The 24,552-nt window shown below is 33.8% G+C and overlaps 1 protein-coding gene across 1 annotated transcript; it reads left to right on the forward strand.

The window, feature by feature from the left end:
* The first annotated feature begins 22,908 nt into the window (after nt 1–22,908).
* On the forward strand, nt 22,909–24,342 carry LOC131849489 (uncharacterized). Its single transcript, XM_059199570.1, has one exon. It carries the CDS (start codon nt 22,978–22,980, stop codon nt 24,289–24,291), a length of 1,314 nt encoding a protein of 437 aa, XP_059055553.1. The 5' UTR covers nt 22,909–22,977; the 3' UTR covers nt 24,292–24,342.
* The last annotated feature ends 210 nt before the right edge of the window (nt 24,343–24,552 follow it).

Genomic DNA, 24,552 nt, shown 5'->3' on the forward strand with positions numbered 1-24,552 from the left:
AAGGTAATACTCACTTACACTTACCTACACCGCCTTAGCCAAGTGTGGGAGAGATTGTGCTGTGTGATGATATTGTTGAGGAGGTCAAGAATTTTCGAGTTATGAACCTATAAACCAGTAATTATGAAAATATGTATAATATAATATATATCCCTACAGTGAAAACTTTTATTAAAAACTTCCCCTGTATCAAATCGTAGCGGGAGCCTAAGATTTAAAATATATACGTTAAAAAAACTGTGAAACAAATAAAAGGGAAAAAAAATCTATAAACCACAGAAGATGTCATGGTGTCATCGTATCGTCACAATGGGTTGGTGCATCCACCTGCCTACACTTAGCTAATCGTCGCGAAATCACCTAAAATTTAACACCATGTTTTTTTGGGGGAACCGCGCAGTAGTCGATCTGACATGGTACTTACAATGCTTCCTCCCTTGCGAACCATTACGTATGACTATCTGCCGAATTAAAAAACTGTATCATGTATTTATAATAGTAATATTTTCCTATAATCTCTGTCTATCTTTACATGAGACTATCTACTTTCTTTTACTTATAGTAAGAAAGTAAAGAATAATATTATATTTGTAGTTTTGTAACTAAACTTCAAAACTACTATATTGTAGTATAGGTAGAACCCGGATAGATGCGCCACTTTTTGCCACCTAACTCTCCTGAATATTACTTATCATTAGTTTAATTTATTTATGTTAAATTACTATTTGTTTTTTTGACCTATCAATTACAGATTTTGCAGAATTTAGCTTTTTGTGGAACCCTTTTTTTGAGGATAGATGCCTATCTGTATCTGATAGTTGACCTACCATGAAAATGCCAAGAAGGCTAGATTTTTTGCCCTTTACCCTTTATCTTAATTTTACTTTTTACCCTTTATCCGTATAAAGGGTAAAAAGTAAAATCTTACGGAAAAGACGTGGTCGCTAACTATGGGCCCCATCAACAAGCTCAGAGTCACTCAGAGGGCAAGGGATAGGGTTATGCCGTCATCTGCGTGATCGAATCAGAAATGAGGAGATTGACCGACATAGCCCGAAGAATTGCGACTTTGAAGTGGCAATGGGCAGGGCACATAGCTCGTAGGACAGATGGCCGTTGGGGCAGTAAAGTCCTCGAGTGGCGACCACGGACCGGAAGACGCAGCGTGGGAAGGCCTCCAAGGTGGACCGACGATCTGGTCAAGATCGCTGGAAGGCATTGGATGCGAGCAGCCCAGGACCGATCGTCGTGGAGATCTTTGGGGAGGCCTACGATGATGATGATGAGTGACTGGTCATCTACCCGGGTTCTACCTATACTTTTATATATTCTTTTATCCTTTTATCCTATTCAAAATATGATGTTCTTTATATACATTTTGTTTTATACACTTCTGTCACTGCGCTCTGCTATAATAAACGTCTACAAGTATCTCTGTTACGTGTTGATGCGGCTCGAATGATAGATGGTAAGTGTTGATGGCTTCAGCAGATTAGTGTTGTTGAAAATGATATAATTTGCTTACTATCTTAAATTTAATGGTAAATATACTATTAATTACAAATTTGGTGGAGTGAACAAATTATACGTTAGATCGATCGGTTGATATTTGAAGTGTGTACGATACGTTGCGTATTTAAATTGGATGGGTGCGCGCTCCAATCAGAACGCTCCCTTTGTATTGCGTTTTGTTGCTGCTTGTACGCGAGAATCTCTATTATTTTCATTTATTATAACTATATTCATATTATTTTTTTTTTCTTTCTTTCTTTCTTTCTTTCTTTCTTCATATTTATTTGGAATGTACTTGTAATATAATAAAGTGCCAATCAATGTTTACACAAAAAATCTAAACCCCGACTTCTTTATTCGTAAAAATTAATTTGATTCACAACAGCTTGGTTATTCAAAGGGTTATGCAGCGTAAACAGTTCAAGTAATTTTCAGTCTTATGCCGTAGGACTTTAGGTGTAATTTTGTCGAGCAATGAAGAGTGGGCGGGGCTGGCGGCCTGTTTGATCCAGACGTTAACCCTTACCTACGCCTCCGGAAAATCGGGATCAAGTCACATTTCCGTCTTGAAGACAATTATTGGGTTTCTATACAACTTATTGTCGCTAATCTCTTACGTAAATACGTCACTTATGTCTATACATATAAATAAAAAATTGGAGTGTCTGTTTGTACCTAATATTGAAATAACCGTTTTTTAATACATGCGAATGCATACGAATATAAATACGGTACATACACCAAAATAACATTTTTGTCTGTCTGTCTGTTTGTTGCGGCTACTCTCTGAAATGGCTGGACCGATTTTATGTAATAAGGATATAGATTTATTTAGGCATATTTTTGATGTAATAAGGAGTAACTTAGGCTACTTTTATTTTAGAAAAAAAAAAGTTAAATTTTATTTATATGTATAGATGTGTGACTGCAAAATAACAAATAGCAATTCAGTAAATTATTGTCTTAAGATTGTTGTCCAAGAAGTTTTCAAATGTCGATGGTGAACGAAGGACTTGATAAGTCCAGACAGATGGCAAAATTAACGGTACCATCACTTCTAAAATTATTTTAACTATCCGTGTTTTTATTACTAGGTGGTTTATCGGTTTAGCTATGTAATATTATGTTATCTGTGGTTTAGCACACCGCTTCACTTTCGATGGTCGCGGATTCGATTTCCACACGGTACCCATATTTGTATTCATGAGTATGATTGTTTGTTTCGCTTTGGGTGTTGATTATGTATGTATTAACAAAAAAAAGTATCTAAGTATTTATATCAGTTGCCTAGTACATATTATGTTATCTGTGCTAGTACCAATAACAAATCTGCTTAGCTTAAGACTAGATGGCGCTGTGTTAATTGTCCAGGTTTATTTATTGGTATAAGTACTTCTATCAGTTGTCTAGTACCTATAACAAAAGTACTGCTTATCGTATAAGTACTTATATCATGGCGCTGTGTTAATTGTCAGGGTTATTTATTGGTATAAGTCTATAAATATCCTATAACAAAAGTACTGCTTATCGTGGGACTAGATGGCGCTATGTTATTTGTCCAGGTATATTTATTTATTACTAGTATGTGAATCAGAAATGTCAAATGGCACTTGAAGTTTTGGTGTCGGTTCTATTCGAACACACGACCCTTGACATCCAATACTGGGTATAAACCACTAAGCCATGGCGACCAAAGTTCATTTGTGTTTAAAAATAAACAAACTGCCCCGCGACAACTAAATTAGCGGCGCATATGTGTTATTTTATTTATTCGAGTTGCAATCATGCAGCTCAGCACGAACTCTGCTCTTGCAAAAGCCTTCGGATCAACTCAGTTATTACTCACCACAAAAATCGACCATAACGCTATAAAATTACAGTTCAAATTCCAACAACACGTTAGAAGTTACAGCCTCCAATCTGCTTGCAGCGATACTGAATCTAATTGGGTGTTATTACGGTTGTATTTTGGATGGAATGGGTGACGTGTGGAAGAGGGCAAGAGGCATCTCTTCTCAAAATAAATTGTCCCCGATATATCCCGGCGCGTATTTTACAAGGCATTTACACCTCATAGGGCGCGGCGTACACTGAAACAAATGACACGCGAGTGGGAGCCGCTAGAAACAGTTAATTTAATATTTTCGCTTACAATTGGTGATGAGTGTAGTTAGTTATATATTATACATCCAAAATCGCTGTTAAAAATAGGGGTTCGTGATGTAATTTGAAAATTTAGGGTTGTATGTATTTTTAATGGAACTTTATAAAAAATTAAGAAATACAATTTAATAAAAAAAAAAACATCTTAGGGGTGGAGAATCCTTATCACTTAGGGGTATGAAAAATAGATAGTAACCGATTCTCAGACCCACTGAATATACATGTAAAAATCAGTCAAGCCATTTCTGAGGAGATGGTAACTAACATTGTGACACGAGAATCGTTACATAGTATAAAATAAAGTCGTTGTCGCTGTCTGTCCCTATGTACGCTTTACATTTTAAAACTACGCAACGGAATTTGAAGCTGTTTTTATAAATACATAGAGTGATTCTAGAAGAAGGTTTATATATATAATATATACACTTTGATACGATATTGAAACCTTCAAGAAAAGAGCTTGTTCTTTTTTAAAAGGCCGACTTGTAATTCCCCTGGTGCTGCGGGTGCTCATGGGCGGCGGTAATCACTTACCATCAGGTGAGCCGCATGCTCGTTTGTCCCCTGTGTTATAAAAAAAAAACACTTAGGTTGTGGAATGAACTTCCTGCCGAGGTTTTCTCACGAGACTACAGCATGGGGTTTTTCCAAGGTATATTAAGGTTTCTTAAGGGTCGGCAACGCGCACGTGACTCCTCTGGTGTTTCAGGCGTTCATAGACTACGGTAACCATTTACCATCAGATAGGCCGTATGCCTGTTTGCCGCCATAGTAGGTAGCATAAAGAAAAATATATGTACACCCGTGTGAAGCCGGGGCGAGTAGCCAGTTATATATAAGATTTAATTATATAAAAAGTAGGGGTTGCAAGTTGTTGTTGGGCACAGTCCCAGTGTGCGCCGCGCCCAACTGTTCCTTAAGCGGCGTATCAAAAGGGATTATTCGAATGCTATAAATATGGCCGTTGAGATTATAATAATTTGAATAATAACATTAAAATAATAATAATAATACGCTGTGATCCGGCCGCCTCGCCGGTCTCGATGGAGACGTCATCTCTTAATAGATTTATCTGCGTCCATACATCAAAATTATTGTGTTAGTGTTGTGTGACTGTTTAGCGCGGTTTATCGACGGTTACCGGTTCATTAGCCGGTTCCTTTGGTTCCACAGATAATCATAAACGTCCGTATCGGTAATTTGATTTATTTGCATCTAATAATACAATGATATGTCTTTATTATTAGGAGACTCCATTGAGATCTATTATATGCTTTCTAATGACATAATTTATAATTTGAGTATGATAGTTTTGAATTACTTAATTAAATGTGTAATATAATTTAAACATTGTAATTTCTAGCGTAAGAATAATTAAAGAAATGTAAGCTTGAAAGGGAGAAAGTTACGGCTTTGTTTCGTAGGCTGAATGCATGTCCATAGATAGCAGTGGGACCTAATCCTTAAAAGAAATGTCTTGTGGAAGTAGTCTATGGAATTTTAATTGAATTTATTTTAAATTTAGATTTATTTACAGTGGGACCTAATCCTTAAATAAAAAATGTCTCGTGTAAGTAGTCTATGGAATATTACCTGAATTCATTTTAAATTTCGGCTCAATTGTAAATTGTTAACAATTGCCCGTGATAAGTACCTCACTTAAAACCCAAACACTTAAAAGTGAGGACACTTAAAACCCCTTTAAAAAATAGTCTGTATGGAAGTATAATTTTGGATTTTAGTTTGAATTTCTAAATTTAATCGTTTTGAAGTTACCATCTTTTGTAAATTATACATAATAATATTAAAAAAAACTCTGTCCAAACAGAAATCAGTTATTGTTATATATTGAATTAAATGCTGTGGATATTAGGTACTTATATACTGAGCTGGACGGTAGGGAAGAAATTATAATACAAAAAATTTGACGTTCATAAGCAGCTAAAATGTCTATGAATAAATGATTTTTGAATTTGAATTGTAGTCACATAAAGTTATGGTAAAAACATATAGGTAGTACTTAGAAAATAAAATCGATTACAATAAGACATTAAAATAAAATCGATTACAATAAGACTTTTTACTTCATATTTGAACAAGCATTTGTATTACAATTTTATGAGTCATAGACAATTCGACTGAATGTTTTATTTTGTTGATTACAAACGTCAACATTGGCGCGCTTTTCAATTCAAGTTTAGAATGCGTCCACAATATGTACACAAGACATGTAAGTAGTATATAGAAAAGAAATAGATTACAATAAGACATTAGTATTACAATTTTATGAGTCATAGACAATTCGACTGAATGTTTTATTTTGTTGATTACAAACGTCAACATTGGCGCGCTTTTCAATTCAAGTTTAGAATGCGTCCACAATATGGCGGACAATGGATGCGTTCCGTTTCACGCTGCGCTTATTCAAGGCCCACCTCCTGTGGGTGGTTTATTGTTTTATTGGGGACATTACACGCTCCTCGAGCTGAGCGATCACAATGACGATCCGAGCCTGTTGTCAGATCTCTTGATAGAGTGTTGTAATCTTTCTTCCTGTCACTGTTTGTTTGTTACATAGACGTTTGTATGACCTCGTAATCACCGTTTCGTTGTACTTACGAATGTAACTATGTGTTATATAATATATACATAATATATAAAATTCTCGTGTCACAGGTTTCGTTTTTATACTCCTCCGAAATGGCTCGATCATCATCATCTGCTTCTTCCTTATCCCATTTATTTGTGGTCGTCGTAATATGTTTTTCTCTTCCATTCATCCCTGTTCGCAGTCATCTCGTTATTTACTTCCATCCATCTCTTTTTCGGCCTTCCTCTATATCCCTTATAACCATCCACATTCATATGTAACACCTTTCTTAAAATATTGTCTTCATTCCTACGCATTACATGTCCATACCATGATAGACGATTACTCTTCAACATCTCTGACACCGGTGCCAATTTTATGTACATATTCAGTAGGGCAAAGAATCGGCTATTATAAATTTTTCATACTCTTAAGAAAGGTTGTCCCACCCGTATTTTTTTTTATTTGATGGTAATTTATTTTTAATATTTTTATAATATAGAATTAAAACATACATACAACCCTAAATTTTCACCCTTTTACGACATATACATTATACATATAAACCTTGCCCTTAAATCACTCTATCTATTGCTAAAAACTGTATTAAAATCGATTGCGTAATTTGAATGATATAAGCGAACACACAGCGGCGACTTTGTTTTATAATATGTAAAGATATAAATATTTATATGTCAGTTTAGGAGTTTCAATTCTATATCAATATATATGTCTTAATTAAATCTAAAATGCTACCTGAGAAAATAATTTCTACATATTTTTAGATTCACAAATTCACAGTCGGACTACGGAACTAACTCAAATGTTTAATCATTAATGATAATTTAGAAATATAATATATGAAACATATTTCCAATCAGAATTTATATTTTAATATGGCAATATTATGCAAATGACTATAATAAACAATATCACGAATATTATAATTATAAATCTATACATATAAATAAAATTGGAGTGCCTGTTTGTAATATTGAAACAACCGTTTTTTACTACATGCATATGAATATAAATACAGTAGATACACAAAAATAACATTTATTACAATTTTTGTCTGTCTGTCTGTCTGTCTGTTTGTTCCGGCTAATCTCTGAAATGGCTGGACCGATTTTGACGGGACATTCATTGGCAGGTAGTTGATGTAATAAAGAGGCTACTTTTATTTTAGAATAATAAAGTAAAATTCCACGCAAACGAAGTCGCGGGTGCAACTAGTATATAATAATATATAATCATAGTGTTTATACTTAAAGTTTTATATTAAACTATTAATAATTCCACGACGACGAAGTCGCAGGTACAGCTAGTAAAATATAAATTTAATTTATCTCTATGTTCACGGCACTGGCGACCATGCCCTTCGGCCAGTAGTCCTCCTTCATGATGGAGGACCATGTCCTTCGGCCCGTAGTCCTCCTTTATGAAGGAATATGCTAACAGTTTACTCTTGTCAAAAACAAACATCCATCTATACTCACAAACTTTTACGTTTATTTTAGTACAATTAACGTAATAGAAAATTAATGAAATCCTTTTGTACATAGACAAGAAGTGGCATTTTTTGTTGCAAACAGTTGCGTAGGAGTCGCATAAATTACAGCATCCATTATGACAAATGTAACAACACGCCAGTAGGGCTCCATGCAATGAGTTGATTTTCCCTGAATTTATTTAGCGACGTCGCATTGTCAGAATGCACGGCGCTGTGCGTTTTGTAGCAGACGTCGCATTGTCTTTGGTGCCTGCTGATATTTTTTATGTAGTTTGTGGAAGTTCGGTTGTTTAAGTAGTTGTATCGGACGGGTGATGGATCACGCGCGGTGGGAGCTACTGCGCGGTTTCTAACCGCCCTGCTGTTCTCGACTTGGACTACGTTCCGTTACACGGTAACTTTATGCTGATGAATTATTTTTTTGTTTATGGTTATTTTCTTTTGAATAGACGAAGTAAAAGTTTACACTTTATTAATGAAAATAAATGTAATTCAGGTTAATAAACGAAAACAATATTTTATTATTATTATTGTAGGAAGGTGCAGTGTGATTTTTTATATTTCTTTTTTGAGAGAAGATTCGAGAAACGTAAATGGAGCCACTATTTTAGTTTCTTGAATCTTCTAAGTGTTTTTATTACAAAACAATTATTTATTAGGGAGTATACTAGTTTTTAACCAGATTTAAATATTTGTGGTTTCTAGAGTACTATATGTAGATATATTTATTGTCACAAAGAATTTAACGTTTATCATTCAAATAACTATAATTAACTTTTTTTAGTAGTATTTTAAAATATCTACTATTTATATATGTAGCTATTATACTACCCGTTGCTACTAGACTTTGTGTTGTGGGCATTAAAATGTATGGAAATCAATTTTACTTTCTTATTCTATTCTATTATTTTTATTTGTCTCTTATTACCTATAAGAATATTACGGGTTATATTTATATAAAGCAGAATGAAATAAGCACCTTTGTCGATAAGGAATTGATTTTTAAAACCATAAAGTAAACGTATTAAAAATATAAAATAAAAAAAAACTATAAACGTACAGTAAGATAATACTTACTTAAAACAACAATAAGGACTGTTCTCACCATGTTTTGTGAAACGGAGCTTTGTTAGTGGCTAAACTGGCTGGGTTTGTATGAACAGTGGCACGCATGCGCACCTAATGTCGAGCATTGTCTACTGCCGTAGAGTAAGTAAGAGAGAGCAATATAGTCCAAAAGCAAGTGGACGTGACCATAGTCAATTCCATATTTGAAAAATCACGGAACATGAATGTTAATTATGAAGAATAGAGGTTAGGAGCATCACACAAAATGTCGCATACTTTACAGTTTGTTGTACTTTATATTTGTATGAATTTTAGAAGTATTTTTATATGTAATTTTAGATCTAATTAAATATAGTAATATAATATAGAGATAACCTTTTTAACTAAATTAGGTATAATAACCTAACAATAAGTAATTGATTTCCCCCGCATTCTTCCATCTATTTTTTTAATGATGGAACAGGCAAAGATCCTTAGACCATACAGCCAAGTCTAGTGTTAGTTTTTTAAACTTAATTTTTTTTTATTTCATCCATTCATAGCAATAAGATTTTAGTTGTATTTATTCTAATAATACCAAAATTCTCTGGATAGCGTTTTATGTAAAATACCATAAATTAAAAAAAAAAAGTAGCAGCCTAACATCACATAAAATAGGACAATAGATTACGCCGTATTCCGTGGGAGTCCATTAAAAATTAATAGTTTATGTGAGTCATAAAATAGTAAATGTAGTTTTGACCATCTCTCTATGTAAAGTGTTGATGTTCCACTTCATAAAATCAATGATAATCCAAATTAGAAACTGCTTTAACAATCTGTGCTGAAAATGTGTCGAGAACTCTTTACTGTGGTAATAAAAAAGCTATAAAATTCCATTTATAAAATCAATTAGAAGTAGAAAGGTGGTTTATGGTTGCTTTAAAAATATAATTTGAAAAAAGAATAACAATTTTGTTTTCTGACCCCGGCGATTTGTGTTGCCATTAGCAATATAAAATCACAATGTATTGACCAGCTTTATTTATTTCGAAACTCACAGCACACACACTATAGATAAAAAACAGAATGTACAAACCAATATTACAGCTACCTAATAATAGATTTCACAATATCGTTAAAACAATAAAAGAAAGAGACAGATTTCGAATAGATAAAATTCCATTTATAAAATCGATTAGAAGTAGAAAGGTGGTTTATGGTTGCTTTAAAAAATATAATTTGAAAAAGAATAAAATGTTTTTTTTCTTTTAGTTCCGGCGATTAGTGGATAACATTACTAACAATCTCCTTTCTATAATAATAACTCCATTGCTAGCAATGTTCTAAATCAGGCGACCTACATGACAATTTTCAGCTACATAACCTACATCTAAAGAGATGTAAATTGCTTTTATTTAACATTAAACAGGTAATTATAAAATATATAAATCCAAACGTCTGCGGAAAGTCCGTAATTTACAATGAAACTTTAACGAGATCCCAAAATTTATCTGCGAGTTGATTGATCAAAATCAACATTTTGTGACCACAATAATTTATAGATCGTAAAACGCGTATTTTTATGATTTTATATACCAACTTTACGATTGTAAGAAACCGTACAACTAAGTTTACTAAAATTCTCTGAACTGATTCTCTGTTGTGTGTGTAAAAGTTTAATTTTTTAATAGATTCAATCGGATTTGGCTACAGAATTAAAAAGATGTATGAATTTTATTGTTTCCTTTGCAATATTCCCTGGACTTTGTCTTCATTAAAATAGCAGAGAGGATGGACTCGCTGCCCCCTCTGAGTTATAGACCGTTTTGTCCCGATTTTATTATAAATTTTTATTATAAACATTTATCGTAATAGTTTATTACTTGACACAAATAAAAATTATTGTTATTATAAAGATGATTACTATTACTAATTTATAAAACATATTTAAAGTATGAATTACTTATCGCATGCGCAACGAATTCCTTGATGAATATTATATCCTTTCTTAAATTTATGTAGTTAAATATTTTTTGACAATTTCTTTTTGTAACAATGTATTAGATATTTATTGCTGTCGTTTTAATAATCTCCGTAGGTTTCCTTATAAAATCCTCAACACCTCTCACTCATCAGGTACTTCAAAGCCTAACTCACTAAATCATTACTTGAATGACGAGTGTGCATGGAAATAGTTGTTCATGTACTGATTTTCAAATGGCAGACATAGACATCTACATAAATATACATTGTCATCTATATATGTCATTTACGTTTATAAGCGGCTGAAATGTCTTACATGAATAAATGATTATTGAACTAAGCCCATTTTAGGACTTAGAGCCATTTGGACACACTAATTGAACATAATGATTTTATTTATATATTTTGTCACACTAATTGAACATAATGATTTTAGTTATATATTTTGTCACCTTACAGATTTTATTAATATCTTTAACTACAGTATTTACGTACATTAATAAAATACCTACCTTTTGCTTGTATCTATTGTTATCAAAATTAAATTATAAGTTCTTTACTTGACCACGACTATGTGACCCCCTCCTAGCGCCAAAGCTGGATCCGGCCTGGCTCGTGCAGAGATCGAAGTCCGAATCAACGGCAGATGAAGCAGTGTTACATATTTATTTTTAATATTTTTTTTTAAATTACGATTGATTATAAAAGTTACTTTGGCTGTGTTTAAATATAAAAAAATAAAATATTCACTCACTACCTCTGTGACAACATCGTATTGTCATTTCATAATTTCTAAACTTACTACAATAAACCAAAACAATACGACAATTCAGGATAACCAAAACAAATTAAATGCTCCGTTGTGTGAACATTCTTTTGTCTAATGGTGACCATTCAGAGGCACCATAAACTTATAGAAATCTACGCGAAGACAAAACGTAACTTTATATATGGCACGTTGTAAATTTAAAACACAAATGCTAAAATATTGTCATTTGTAAGGTTCAAAATGGATCGGTTCACGACACCAAGTGGCAGTGAGTAGTATGCATTGGCCTCGTTGGGGTATATATAATAAAAAAAAAAAACTATACGGGCTGTAAAATCATCGCGCCACTTTTGTTTGTGTTAAAACGAAATGTAAACAATAATAAAATATAATAAACTTACAGCGGGCCGGTGACAGCTTATTTATGGTCCTCAACGAAGAGTTGAATGAATGACATGTAGGTATTCTTGTTTGTAAATATTTTATTAAAGTTTATAAGTTATTATTATATTTATATTCTATGAGTGACTGATTCATAACAACGAGAGTCTGTACAATATTTCTTCAATTTCTAATTGGAACATGGCATATGAAGCAAGGCCAAATATTTGAGGCATTAAATTTACAAGGCACAGAATCATGAAACCTATTGGTATATGCAATATATTGGTTTACAATATTATTTACTTAAATAACATTGTATTCCATAATGCCATAATAGTATTAATTCAATTTTACCTTAGGTATCCCGTCAGCGTATTTGGCGTGCGTAGCTTCCAGATACATAAAATAAAAAAGTACAGATCCATTATACTTTTTAATTATAATTTCTAAGGGCAAAGTTACTGGTCATACAGCCAGTAAATATTAATTAAATCGGTACGTATATCAGTACTACGAGTGACTACGATATAGACATAATGTCGTAATCGACATTCCAAATAAAATAAATGAACCGTCGTACATTATAAGAGAGATTAATACATTATTACGTGATTTAACCGTCTAATGATCATTTAGGTAAATAATTACGGACATCTCGATTTGTTCGATCACGCTGCGCGGGCCTAATTACGATGTACGACCGACACCGGTCGGGAAATGACCCGATCTTCCACGATATTATCCGATCGATCCATAAATCACCGTGAAACGCGAATATAATGAGTCATGTGAAAAAAAACAGACGAAAACATTAATATTTACGATGTTGGACAAAATTAAAAGAGCGCAGTATTATTTATGTCTATATTAATAGCTACGTCTCACGGAATCTAAATGAATTTTATTATAATTCGATAATAATTTACATATAACCTAACATATTGTGTGAAATGTTATTAAATATGACTGAATCATAAATAATGTTGATGCCAAAATAGTGTTGTTGATAAACTGATATTAAAAATAAATTTTAAAGATCGAGCAGGTCGTTTGAAATGATTGGAGGGTATGTTTCACGATGTTAAGGTCACGAGGTATGTGTAGGTACACACAAACAAGGTATGTGCATAGATAAACGAATACTGCGACTGACGCCAATATTATTGCAAGTGTTCATACATTGCAGATGCCATTTACCATTAGGCGGATTGTTTGTACTGACGGTAGATTTGACATATCATAAGTCTGTAATTGACCTACATGAATAAAGATATTTTGATTTTCGTGCCCTTTGTACCCTGCATTTAGCTCGAAAGAAGACCTGAACAAGGCGATTGTGGCATTGAAGTTGCCAGGTTCTGGATGAAACATATTTAGGTCTACCATTGACAAGAAAGAAGATACACATCACATATCAAGAAAGAGAACTCACACTTTGGGGCCGTTCAAATATATATATATATAGCACTAGGAGTGGGGTCTTTGCTTTGCTTATTTTGGATGACATGGGGGGTAGGGGAGTGTAGATGATGATTACGTCATAGGCAGTTATTTACTTTTATACGCGAAGGGTTGTCAAACCCTCACATTGTCTTTGCTAAAAAATAATACATTACTTGAAAAATGTTTACGTTGTCATGGGGGAGGGGTAAGAGCTTTCCTTACTATTGCTGATAAGGGGGATGGGGGGGGGGTATATAATAATTCTGCTTACGTAATACTTGATCGCCCCCTTGACGTATTGAGAAGATTATTGTGAGTAAGCAAACAAATCCATCAGCTACCGGGACTGTCTTATTTATAAAATTAAATTACGTACATCTCCATCAGGCACCTGTTGACTGTTGCCTGTTGACGTATCGGCTGGTCGCTGGCGGGGCTCAAACGGCCGCCGCTCAAATGTAATTGATGAGCGCGGTCTGACGGACCCCCGCCGGCATTGAAGGGTCACGCTTGGGGATGCACCCAAGTGACGGGATGTAAGCGATTTCCAAAAACATGTTCTTCAATGACACTGATATATTTAGGTGTAGATACAATTTTAAATACATATTTACTGCCTATTTAGCTTACAGTAGCTTTTTGTTTTACATTTCTGTAATTTATTTATATAATATAATAAATCGTCTGTCTGACTGTTCGTGTGATAAGCCTCCAAGTAATGAAAAGAAATTTTATAAACAAAATATCACTGAATATGTTATTTAATATGGATCAAATATAAGCTGAAGAAAGCTAAGGAAAAATAATAATAAATAACCCTTGGCCAATTAACACAGCATCATCTAGTCCCACGGTAAGCAGAACTTATGTTATGGGTACTAGACAATTGATGCATATACTTAGATATTTTTTTGTAAATACATACATATAATATACTTAGAAAACAACCTGACCGATACTAACAATCATACTCATGAACACAAATGCTTGCACCATGCGAGGAATCGAATCCGTGACCATCGGAAGTAAAGCCGTGTGGCAAACCGCTACATCACCGAGGCCATCGAGACATAAAACATTCGTCCGGCTGTTGAGAAAAATCATAAATATATTGAACTAGAAATAATATTTACCCAGCTGTTAACCGCGACTCGGTCCGCGTGGAATTAAAATAAATTGTATTCCTAAAGGTGCCATCAGAGCGGTCTTACTGTAACAGACATTAGCAAGATCAAACTGACGGGCAAAGGTAAGGTCTGATAACAATCGCTCGCCGCTTGTGCCCTAATCACTGGAATCTCACATACCACGGCCGATGTCTTCACTTGCCAAAATAAAACATTAATATTATAACATTTTAATACCAACCCACACCTGCCCGCTGCAAAAAATCCTTTTGTTTATAACTGCACCGCAGGGAGGGGGCTGTCGCTTCATTATATTGTTATTAATATCCACGTTACGCTCTAGAGTTTTGTCTGTTTGTGGATTCCACAGGAGGGAATCGTGGATTCAAATAGGTTACTTTAATTATATGATAATTTGATTACTATCTTACTTTAATGTAATAAAGAATTTTTGTTTAAATAGTTGGAATGGTAAATAAATTATTGAAATAGAAATAGAAATTATCTTTGCTCAAATAAACTTAATATAAGCACTTTTGAATAGTCATATTTATTATATACAGAATGCAGTCTCAACACTTAAAGAAAGAAACTTGCGTGTTGCTCTTTTAAGTAAATATTGGTAAATATTATGTTTTTAAGAATTTTATATGGGTATAGACTATGAACGTCAAGTTTTTGTATTATTTTTTTCCTTCCAACCAGTTCAGTATACACATTCAATCGAGAAGAACTGGTAAGAAACTCAACTGGATTTCATTTTCTTAAATAGGAGGTTACCTAGATAAAATTATATATATATATATAATAGTCATGCTCGCTATAAAGTTCAAACGTGTGGCGGCGTGGTGGGCCGGGTCGATGTGCTCCCTCAAATATGGTTGAGTACAATGATGGCTGGCTCATACGTCATACTCGTGAACGTGCTGCTTGTGGGGACTGGTCTGTTCAGGTTGTGAACGCTGATTAAATTTTTTGTTCTTTGCGATAGCATATGCTGGTGGTCACTCTATTCTCCCAAATATGAATTTTAAAAACTATATTTATTGTAAACATGTTTCACTATTATTTGAAAAGAATACGAGCTGAGTAAGAAACTCTGTCAGTTCTTTTCATCTCGATATCATTCCGAACTGACGGTAGATTATGACATATCATAAGAGTCTATAATAGACCTACATGAATAAAGATATTTTGAATTTGAATTTGAATTTATATATATATATATAAAAAGAAAATCCAGTTGAGTTTCTTGCATACATACATATATACTTTCCTTTATTTTTCTACGTTTTAATTTCTATTTTCAAATGATTATTAAAGAATTTTCCGCAGTAATTTGTATCGTTTCATACCAAATAACCTGTCGCTTATCACAATGGGTAATACCATAGAAATTAACTCGTTTTGTAATTTAAAATTCAACTTAATTAAGAATGTGTCATTGTTTGCGTGGAATTGTGTCGGGCGCGTGTAAACAGCCGCCCAGCGGGCGATCTCTTTAATTTTTCATCTAACATTTATGACTCAAGCCTTGACAAAGGTGCACAAAGGAATTTCATATAAATGTTTTTTTTTTTATAAGACAGGACAAACGAGCATGCGGCTTACCTGATGGTAAGAGATTACCGCCGCCCATGAGCACCCGCAACACCAGGGGAATTGCAAGTACGTTGCCGGCCTTTTAAGAAGCGATAAGCTCTTTTCTTGAAGGTTTCAATATCGTATCCGTTTATGTTTTTTTTTATGGATGATAATGGAATGGTGCACCCGCCTGCGTTAACGGTTTACGCTGGCGGGGCACCAGTGGAGGATGATAAGATGAGAATGAGGTCAGGTCAGTTAGCCCATCGTGACAAATTCACCAAGAATTTAACACGATGGTTTTCAGGGGGACCGCGTGGAGGTCGACCTGACATGGTACATTGCTAGCAATGGGTTTATCAATCCACATTACTAACAAACCCCTTCCCCCTATAGTATCGGTTCGGAAATACCAAAATACTAATAGTTAGCAGTTACAGGGTTAAGACTGCAACATTACACCACAGTAACAAATATTAACCCTCATTTGTCGACGGCGGGACCAAACGACCCGATAACTATCTGAACTCGAACAATTGTTAACGAGTGTATATTTTCAAGACATTGTTAACAAACAATAATGAACACATAATGAACTTTAATATTCACGTAATAAAGTCTATATTCGAAGATGATAAATATGGATCGGAAATTGGGAACAGTGTATATGATAACAGGCGCCCCGTGGCGCGACTCGCTGCTCGCTTTTGTGTCGATAATTTTATTCCTGCTCACCCCTCCCAGTTACCGTCGTAATGGTATTGTACCTCATTACACATTGTGAACGCTAGTTTGAAAGCAAATAGTAATTATAATTTAATAGTGATTAAAAAAATTACTTTTTATTTGTAACTGTAAGCTGTTCCCGCGACTTCGTCCGCGTGGAGATTTACTTTATATATATAAATTAAAAGAATTATTGTAAAATTAAAGTAGCCTAAGTTACTCCTTAATACAGCAGACATTTCGAGATCAGCCGGAACAAACAGACTGACAAAGATTGTAAAAAAATATTTTGGTGTATGTATATTTAATCTGTACAAACTAAAAAAAATACTACTCTGTACAACCATTTATATTATCTATTCTTTACGACCTATGATTTTTTTTGTTTATATACTTCATCCGTTTTAGTATGTAATATTATGTTATCTGTGTTTTTAGTTAATTAATAATAATAATAATAATCTCAGGACAATTCACACAGCGCCATCTAGTACCAAGTTAAGCTAGCTAAAGCTTGTGTTACGGGTACTAGATAACTGATACAAGTACATATTCATTTTTTACAAATGTTTGTGCCGTGCGAGGAATCGAACCCGCGACCATCGGTCGTGTAAATTGAAAAAATCCTCCGTTTGTTCTCCTAGTAAATTAAGTTTAATTCAATAAAATAAATTTATTTAACAAGGTAAATTTTTTTATTGAATTTTATGAAAATTATGGAAATGGTTTTCCACAATTTTCACCACAACGTATAAACGGTAGTACAGATATCATAAGGCCATCTGATTTAGTTGAAAGTGCTGTTCACGTAAGTGGTAACAGCTAGACTGAAGGTATTCCTAGAATACAGTGGTCGTTCCTTCTCTGATCAGGGGGGACAGAGAGGGCTCGGCGGCACCTGGAGCGGCAAAGCAGCCCTATTCAGGGAAGCACTGCTTTCCCTGATCAGCCAGGGAGGGGGCTAGAAAAGGTGTCCTAAAAATTGCTCATCATCATCATCAACCGCTACACTTACCATCAGGTGGGCTGTCCGCTTGTTTACCATTCATAAAAAGCCTTTAATTTTTAATGTAAATGTTTAAACCTCGTTTCCACCTGCATCATTATTAATGAGATATATTTAATTGGTTCATATATCATACGCGGTTTTTACGACCGCGTTATCATTCCACTTTGTTTTACGCGTAATATAGTAGTGTTCACAGTACACTCGTTAATTTGGAGTAGCCCAGTTGTATTTCAATTTTATTGTTGTACTAGCTTTTGCCCGCGGCTTCGCTCGCGTAGTATTATTATTAATTAGGTGTAGTTTTTGCGGCTTTACTTTTGTTTAGCATGTGTAAAAAATTAGGGCCTACAAAATCTAAGAAGATTTATACAAACTTTCATCCCCTATTTTATCCTCTTAGGGGTGGAATTTATCAAAATACTTTCTTAGGGGATTCCTACGTCATAGTAGCTATATGCTGCAAAGTTTCAGTCCGATCGGTTTAAAATTGACAGTTTCATACAAACTTTCATCCCCAGTTTATTTACAGTGTACATGAACTATAATATTGTAAATAAACTGTATATAATCTACTATATCTATATAGTTATATGTCTAACCTTAAATGAAAATCCCGTGCACAACCTATTGCCATGCACGCTCCTCATTCAAGTAATCGTTTAGTGAGTAATATCGTTTAATGAGAATAAATAGGCTTTGCTCAGTAAATATGATTTAACAGATGTTTTGAATTTATTTAAGGGTAATTGTAATATATCCTTTGGTATCTTATTTTAAATTTTTATATCTATTCCCATAAAAGACCTATTGACTTTTTCTAAACGATACTTGGGTACAACAAGTTTGTCTTTAAATCTAGTATTAATATTATGACTTCACTGCTCGTATTTCTCTCCTTGATCAGACAAAACTAGTAGGAGACTACTAGTGCAGTTTTAGATATACGTTCTATACTTACTCACTTATAGTTCTAGACAGGTTCCCATTTCAACTGCATATTTATTAATCACATATGTCTCATACAGACCATATATTATAAGTATATCGGCCTATCGCCCCGGTACCACAATATCGTCGGTGAGCGACGCGTCGTCTCGGGCCGGACGCACCGCGCGGGCCATAAACGTCAAAAATTAAAACTACCTCCTAAAACCACAGTGACATTTTAAAATTGATTGCGCCCATAACATTTTTACTGCCAATGCACAAGTTACCAAACGCACGTCGCTTTCCCACTGTTTTAAAACTTTTTATTTACAAAAACGCTTTGTTAGTTTATTTTTATTGTGTTTTGTTTGTAATAAAATATATTTTATTGATTGCACCGGCCCCGGCCGCGAGCTGTACCTGCAAGACGCGTCTCGATGCGGCGTGGTTACCGCGACTTACTGGGGACACTTCCGGCTTAGTTAAATTTAACAATTAATTTAAATTACAGTCGCTACTAAGATTAAACACTATAACTGGAGTTAATTGTTATAATAACCATCACCAGAGACTATGGTCTTCCTTTTATTTATGGTGTTCACATAGAATAGAGATAAAATATTATGTTGCTTACATAAAACCTGTACTGTATAGACTAACTAATGAGATATCAATTTTTTCTAAATAACTCTCCAGACTGTCATAATCTAAATATATATAACTCAAAGGTGACTGACATACTGACATCTATCAACGCATAGTCCAAACCACTGGACGGATCGGGCTGAAATTTGGCATGCAGGTAGATGTTATGACGTAGGCATCCGCAAAAGGATTTTGAGTAATCCTATCCCCGAGGGGATAAATTAACGCGAGCGAAGCCGCGGGCAAAAGCTAGTGTGCCTATAATATGTTATTTTAGAGAAAATTAGCTTGAAAAAACCATATTTAGCATATTTGGATCGAAATATAATACAAATAAAACAACTCTGAGATTTAACATATTATAAGAGTCTGTAATACACGTATGTGATTAATATTTTGATTTGAAAAAATTCAACAAAAAATATAAATACTAAATAAATAAACTCAGGAGTTTAAAGTAAAGTTTTAACCAAAATACGTGTGACAAAATAATTTCATTTGTTCTGTATAAATATACAATAGTTTATAATCAAATTATATAAATCAAAATATTAATCACATACGTGTATTACAGACTCTTATAATATGTTAAATCTCAGAGTCTGTAATAGACATATATGAATAAAGATATTTTGGAATTCATTCGGAATGCGAATACGAGGTAAGAACTGACAAGAAACTCAGCTCTTATTCTTTTCAACTGATCTTGTACATGATTACTAAAATACAGATACAGTTTAGGGAGAATATAGAGACCACCAGGTTATGCTATTAGAAATAGAAATAATCTTTATTCAAATAAACTTAATGTAAGTACTTTTGAATAGTCACATTTTTTTTATTCTACCACTAATTCGGAACGCAGATTCATCACAAGAAGAATGAGGAAGAAACTTGTGTGTTGCTCTTTTAAATTAATATTGTTTTAATTATATTTACATTAACAAGGACTAGGTATGCGACAATCAACATAGTAACTGCTACGCACTTAATCTCAGTTAAATCAGATAACATTGTTAGCGCTCTGAATTTTAAGTTAGATATTTTCTACAAAAACATTATTATCACTTATAAATTATATTGTGTTATTATATAAATATATTATACAAGCTGCTCCGCGCAACTTCGTCTGCGTTAATTTCCCCACCTTTTGCAATATTTTTCATTGCAGCTCCGCTCCTATTGGTCGTAGCGTAATGTTATATAGCTTAAAACCTTCCTGGACAAATGGACCATCCAACACAAAAATAATTTTTCAATTCGCACTAGTAGTTTTTGAGATTAGCGCGTTCAGACAAACAAACAAATTCTTCAGCTTCATAATATTAGTATGAATAAATATTGTGTAATTGCATTTTAGTAATTTAATCAGTAATCGTAACCCAAACAGACCAAGTGATTTGTTTTTTGATTTGATTCAAATTTCCTTTCTTACCTCTTACATATAAATGGAATATATACAAAAAATGATTATTTTATGTTTATTTTTAATTATGGTAAATTAAGTTTAATTATATGTACATTTTATTTGCTCTTTTTTTTCGTTTGTTGTTTATATTGTATTTTTTACATTGCACTGAATAAAATATTTTTCTTTCTTTCTTTCTAATATCTCATAACGATCCAATATTACCCACGACGACTCCCAAAACACTCCAAAAATAACCGTCATCTGAAACGACAATTCTGTAATTGATACAGTAAGTTAAGTACTAGTTATCTACAATAGACACATTCCTTTATTTTTAGTGGCCATAAAATTTTTATGTGTTCGTATGTTGATCGGGAAGTAATTTTAATTGCGGCCTACCGCGTGTTAATTATATTTTTATGGGGTTTAGCTTTAGTTTGTCGTTGGATCACTTGCCTCCGTGTTTATTGTTTACGGTAACTTGTTGTTCAGTGTTTATTGTCTGCCAGTAAAGTTAACCTCGTGATCGATAATTGGTCTTTTGTGTCCTTCGCCTTATACTTTTTGGGAACAAAAAAATATGGAGTTTTTGTTTATGACAAAGTCTCTCTTATCATGTAAAGTCTCTAAACTCAGGTTTGTCTTCTTTCAACACTCACAAAATTTATTTCTATTTGTATTTTTACCATTTTATTATAAGTTGTAGTTAAAAAACTGTATATGTAGGCTACATTATTAAAAAGCTGCTCATTTTATTATATAATGTAAATTCACAGCTAGTATACATTAATACAAATTTTTCGTAATATTGATAGATGCTCATACTCAGAAGGAGACTACAGTTATGTCTTATTTCGTATTTTTACATATTTATAATGGAAAGGTAAATTTTCATATTCATAAAATAACCTGAAATAATCTTGGGGCTGTTGGTGAAACCACAACGTGCGAACCTACTGACTCCGACAAGAATCTATTGGTGTGAAATATAAACGAAATGAATGTAATAAATATGCAATTAGTACTCGCAATTCCGTCACTACATTTCATAAGGAACTAAGAGATCAATATACTAATCATAATCAAATATAATCCTACCAAACAATTAACTAATCATCAGAGCGGCAATCAGTAAACAGTGCGCACGCGCACGTCAGCTGCGCGCGCGCATCGCACACACTTCCTCTGATCTTTGACTCGGACAATTGCGTGCATCTGCCGTCTTCGAGCGTATGACATAAGACATGCTCAATTGAACCTGTTCCCCTCATACACCGGACAGTACACGCGAGGAGGGGGGCGAGGTAGGTCACTCCAATGTGGACTGGTGTTATCACCGCCAAAGTTAAATTTGCAGTCAATGTCACTATTGTCGTAGTGGTATTGATATGTTTGTTGTCGTTTACCAGCGGTAAGATTAAGTTTGTAAGGAGATGTGTTACTCAATCCGTATTGTCACGAGGATATGAATTAAAGTGGTTCGCGATCAACGAGGTATTTCCGTTGCATCAGCTGTTTACTTTTATATTTATACTATCAACTACCTCTGCCTTTAACTTTGTTCTTACATTCAGTTGAAATATAACATAGCGGGTTATATTTTAATGAGGGAGGGAGGGGATTGTTAGTAATGGAGATTAATGACTCCTATGCTATTAATGCATAGCCAAGTAGCTAGCCACCCTGAAAATCATCGTGGTTAACTTCTGGTGAATTCACTACTAATCTGGCTTCACACTCAACCTATCCAGCTTCTATTAGTACTCAGCCAGCGTATACCGTTAACGCAAGTGTCAATAAATGAATTTTTTAATGTGTGATAATAGAATGGTGCTCCCCTATTCTCTTATTCTCACTCATAATAGAATTCGAGTTAAGTAATTAACAATACTCGTTTATTAATATATTTACTGTTTATGCTGCCAGATATAGTAGCTGGTTGTATTAGATTATAAGTTTTGTTAAAATAATAAGATTTTCTTTTTTATTCCAATCGTTTTAAACTTCTTTAAGAAGATATTTAGACACAATCTGAGTATTGTCATTGTCATATTCATTATTGACAAATTCAATGCAGGCAAACGCAAGATTTCAATGAAGATGATTACTTGAAATTGTTTAATAATAATTATTCAGCCATCATGACAAACAAGGAAAGCAAATATCCCAGTAATAAAAATAGAATTGATACTATTAGACATTACGGAGTTGAAGGACACGGCAGGACAAATTCAAATAGAAGACTTGAATATAATTACAAACACACAAATATGATTGCAAGCGAACAATCAAGAGCTCAGTTAATCAGTCAAATTATTGGTTCACCCGAGAGAAATTTAACAAATGAGTTTGCTTCATATTTCCATCAACCGGTATCAAAATCAGAGCCTACTTACTTGTTAACATCCCATAAAGTTGAACCTCGGTTGAGGAATTCAGGAAAGGGGATAGTTCCACCTATTCCAGCCTACCCATCGATGGTACATTCCCTTCGATGGAGTCCTTACATAGAAGTAAGTTCAGCTGAAGACACCCAAGCAGAAGCTGTAGATGAAAGACGAAAATTTATTTGCAGATGCGAAAATTGCACAATGAAATCTTGCCCTTCTAAATTATCATCCGTGAAATCTGGTATATTTAAAGACAATATTATGACTTTTCGTAATCAATACACGATGACACCAAAACTGAATGATGCATGCTGTGGTGTTTGTACTCCTATTTCGACTCCTAAAATGTCAAATGTGTCAGTAACAGCATCCGATATAGCTGTCAGGGATACACAAACACTAACGCAAATTCAGGAAGATCATGCATTTCAGAAACCTAATATGCAAAGGTCAAAATACATAGATCCTGCTTGCAAAGACTATGGACCTTGTCATACCTATTTGGATGAAGCTGTAAGAGATACAGACATAGGAAATGATTACCACGAATATGATCAGCCGGATCTGCAAAAAATGACTTTTACAACAAAGAAGAAACTAAGCACTAATCAACCACATGAGCAATATGATAATTCTAGAAAAGTCTTATACAATGAAGGCATTAGTGACTCTATTGCCAATAATTATGCAAAGGTACCAATTCGTGCTCCTTCTCCAGCAAACTTGACGGATGGTTACAGTAGAGTCTCCGTTGTGAGTAAACATTGTGATAAATCTGAAGATAAGATCCCATTTTGTCATAGACATGAGTCTAAGTATCATTATAGCTGCAAAGGTACTAGTAGTAATAATTTTTATTATGATAGTGATATGGAAGAGGTTAGACATTTGATTGCAAGTCCAACAATAATCAGAAGGACGTGTACTGGCCAAAGACAGAGATTAAGGACACCTTTAATAATGTTACCAAAGAAACTTTTAACTTCGGAGCCTGATATTGAATCGTATATTGATAAGAGTTCTCAAGAAACTGTATTGCCAGCGCTAAATAAATATAAAAAATAGCAATTTCACAATACATACACTCATTTGTAGATGCCGTTCTATGTTTATTATGATAAATATCTGTAATAAACTACAATAAAGTTATATTTATTATACTGAATATTATACAATATTCCTAGATATGTAGTTTTATTGCTATAGTTTCAGTTTATTATTATCATTCTATTAATAATAAAGATTCTATAATAAACTGCCAGGATCTACGCTAAATCTGACAGAGAGGCAATTCAAATTTTATATTAAACAAATGTTATGTAAAAA

Source organism: Achroia grisella, unplaced genomic scaffold (assembly GCF_030625045.1).
Source record: "Achroia grisella isolate CSIRO2021 unplaced genomic scaffold, CSIRO_AGI_Agris_v1 utg642, whole genome shotgun sequence".
Lineage (NCBI taxonomy): Eukaryota > Metazoa > Arthropoda > Insecta > Lepidoptera > Pyralidae > Achroia > Achroia grisella.